General features: G+C 28.8%; 1 protein-coding gene across 1 annotated transcript in view; it reads left to right on the plus strand.

The window, feature by feature from the left end:
- The window catches only part of LOC117167661 (otoferlin-like), a 193,299-nt gene that overhangs the window by 131,651 nt on the left and 58,582 nt on the right, over positions 1-3,066 (plus strand). Inside the window, exon 25 of the mRNA XM_033352752.1 lies at positions 2,373-2,608. Coding sequence (XP_033208643.1) covers positions 2,373-2,608 — 236 coding nt within the window. The remainder of the gene's footprint in view (positions 1-2,372; positions 2,609-3,066) is intronic.

Raw genomic sequence — 3,066 nt, forward strand, 5'->3', positions numbered from 1 at the left:
ATCGCGGTAAAATTTCAGTCACAACCACATCTCACGACCGTGAGACATGTGGTTACAGTCTGTAAAGAAATCAATACGACGATCCAGCAAAAGCCTCGTGACTGTAGTTAACTGAAACTCCTCTTTCAGTATAAAAATCTCAACAGCTCCTTCATACTTTTTTGTGCCTTTAAAAACAAAATTAATTTGATTTAAATTCGATTTTAGAAAAATGCCTACACTGATTTTCTTTATATTTCTTTATTTTACACAGACATAATTTTAAATGTCTTCTGAGTAGTTATCCGATTACAGAATTAAAAAGAATTCATGTAGGTTAAAGAGTTATCCAAATTTCTTTTATGTATCGTTTTTTCCAATAAAAAAGAATGAAAGTATGAATTAAAAAATACAAAATTAACTTTTCTTTAAATGGGCAAAAAGCGTGTCTTTTGTATTTAAATAGATTGACACTTTATTGGAAATCGTGTAAGATGTCGATTCTGATTTTTTTTTCAGCTGGAATCGAAGAATCATGAAAATATTTTTCTTTTAAGAAAAAATTTTTTTTCGTCTTTTTTTAATGTTTTGTGATTTTCTAACGCTTTCAATAAAAAAAGTTCTAAATTGAACCAAATTTTTGAATTAATTTATAATTTGTATTACTTTTTACTTACAAAAACTGTGCATACAACAAATTTTCTTTAATTTTTTTATCATACAGGACGCACAGCCACACAAATATCCATCCACACATATACGCACACGCATCGGGACAATTTTTTATAACATTGATTTAGATATTTTTAAAATGAGGAACATTTGCATCAATTAATTAAAAAATTGTCAAGAATATTACTATTAAAATTCTTCCTCTGGGAGAAAGCAAAAGAATTCATGTTGGTTCAGAAATTACGGTAATTTTTTTATGTACCATTTTTGTTATTGAGAAATAATAAAAATAAGAAATAAAAGAAAATGTCCATTTTTTCCTAATTTGCAAAAAGCATGTCCTTCTTATTTAAGTAAATAGAGACGTTTTTGGAAATAGTTGAATATGTCGAACCGGTTTTGTTCAGCTTGAATCGAAGAATCATGAAAATATTTTTCTTTTATTCACAAATCTTTTTTCAAATGTTATGGGATTTTCTAACGCTTTCAAATAACAAAAGTTCCAAATGTAAACCAATTTTTCGTTTTAATTTATAATTCTTATTACTGCTTAATATAGCAAAAGCTGTGTATACAAAAAATTTCTTTAATTTTTTAAAACATAAAGGTGACTTCTTTAGTTCTCAAATGCAAAAAAAAATTTTCAAGAAAATAACCGTTCTTAAAACTTTTGCTCTACTTTTTTGCATGTAAATATAAACAAAAAGTGTGTACCTTATAAATCAATTTCGAGTAAGTCAATTTATTATTATAATTTCTGAATCATAACTTCTAAATAAGCATACATATAGTAATGAAGAGGTTTAAATATCTTGTTATGAAATTATTTGACATCATTTTGGTATAAGATCAAAATAAAATATTCAAAACAGTACAAGAATAATATAAGTACGTAAATCTGAAGAAATAGTAAAATACAAATAGATTTAATTATAATACAAATAAAATACATACGGTAATAATTAAAATTAAAATTTACAATAATCTAATTAAATAATTTGATAAAAGACATTAATTATAGCTATTTTAATATTCGTATTTTCAAAATTAAGTAGTAAGTGATGTTTTAAATAAAAAATTGTATTCAGAATTGGAATTTCCCCAGGATTTGCTTTTAAATTCTTAAAGGTTAAAAAAATTAGTTTGATAAATAAATGTATAGCTATTTGCTTTAAAATAAAATTTAAATGACAAACACATTAGCAAAAAATATGGACAGCAAGAATCGAGCCCGGACTTTCCGGTTACAAATTCGAGAGTGCTACCGTCTGATCTAATCGGGAGTTAAAAGACAATCGCATCGCAATCCATATCACATGTATAGATATAAAAAAAATTATTTTTCTCGAGAATGGCTGAAAACACATTAGGCCCAATTACCTTATCATATTACAAGTTTGGTAGTGACCTATTATTAGGTCTGGCTTGCAAATTTGAACTAAAATATAATTACAAATTGACAAATTTCAAAATATTGACATACTTTTGCACTTAAATAAAATTGCTTTCACGAATTGTCAAAGTAATCTTTCCAGCGAATCTTGAACTGAAAAGTCGTAAAAGAGACTCTTTCTTTCTTTTCATTTTTCCTAGCTCGAGAGAAAAAATTTACATCCCCACACTCAGCATTGCGAGAATGTAACCTATATTTATTTATAATGTTTCAAGAACTTCTATTCCACGCAGAAAGCTAAAAGTGTATCGCGTTTATTATTTCACAGTTGGATCCTGCCAGAAGACATCCAGAAGACAGATACTCACTATAATTCATTGACAGGCGAGGGAAATTTTAATTGGAGATTTGTATTTCATTTGACTTTTTCGAGGGCTGAGCATCTACTGGTTGTCAGGAAAAAGGTATCAGCTTTCGCGAGAGATGAAACGGAAGTGAAACTGCCATGCAGATTTAACCTGCAGGTTTGGGACAGCGACCATTTCTCGCCAGACGACTTTTTAGGTAAGACTCAGCCACTTTGATTTGGGGAAAAACCTGTAAAATTGTGTAGTCAAAACAGGTGCTTAAAAATTTCACTGCTAAAAAAAATAACTGCGCGAATCATGATTATTGTTCTAATTATTATTATTTAACTCTTTTCATTCATAATACAAACTGACCCTTTTCTAATATTTCCATTTATTTTGCTTTTGTGCCAAATTAATTTCTTATTTCCTTGAAAGAAGTTTGGCATTTTATACTCTTCTTCCGCTTTCATGATCCCTTCCTAGGGATCGCAAGTACCTAGATCATAAATTAAAGCTCTCATTAAAGCGTCTATTACTTTGCTCTTATTATTACCTGGAGCTGAGAAAGATATGATAAACAATCTGTCGATTCTAACTTTCATTCTAACCGACAACAATCGGGGAGTTGCATATCCATGATCTCTGAGATGTTGCCTAGGTGCTCCTTTATCT

The sequence above is a fragment of the Belonocnema kinseyi genome, chromosome 2, assembly GCF_010883055.1.
Source record: "Belonocnema kinseyi isolate 2016_QV_RU_SX_M_011 chromosome 2, B_treatae_v1, whole genome shotgun sequence".
In the NCBI taxonomy this organism is placed as follows: domain Eukaryota; kingdom Metazoa; phylum Arthropoda; class Insecta; order Hymenoptera; family Cynipidae; genus Belonocnema; species Belonocnema kinseyi.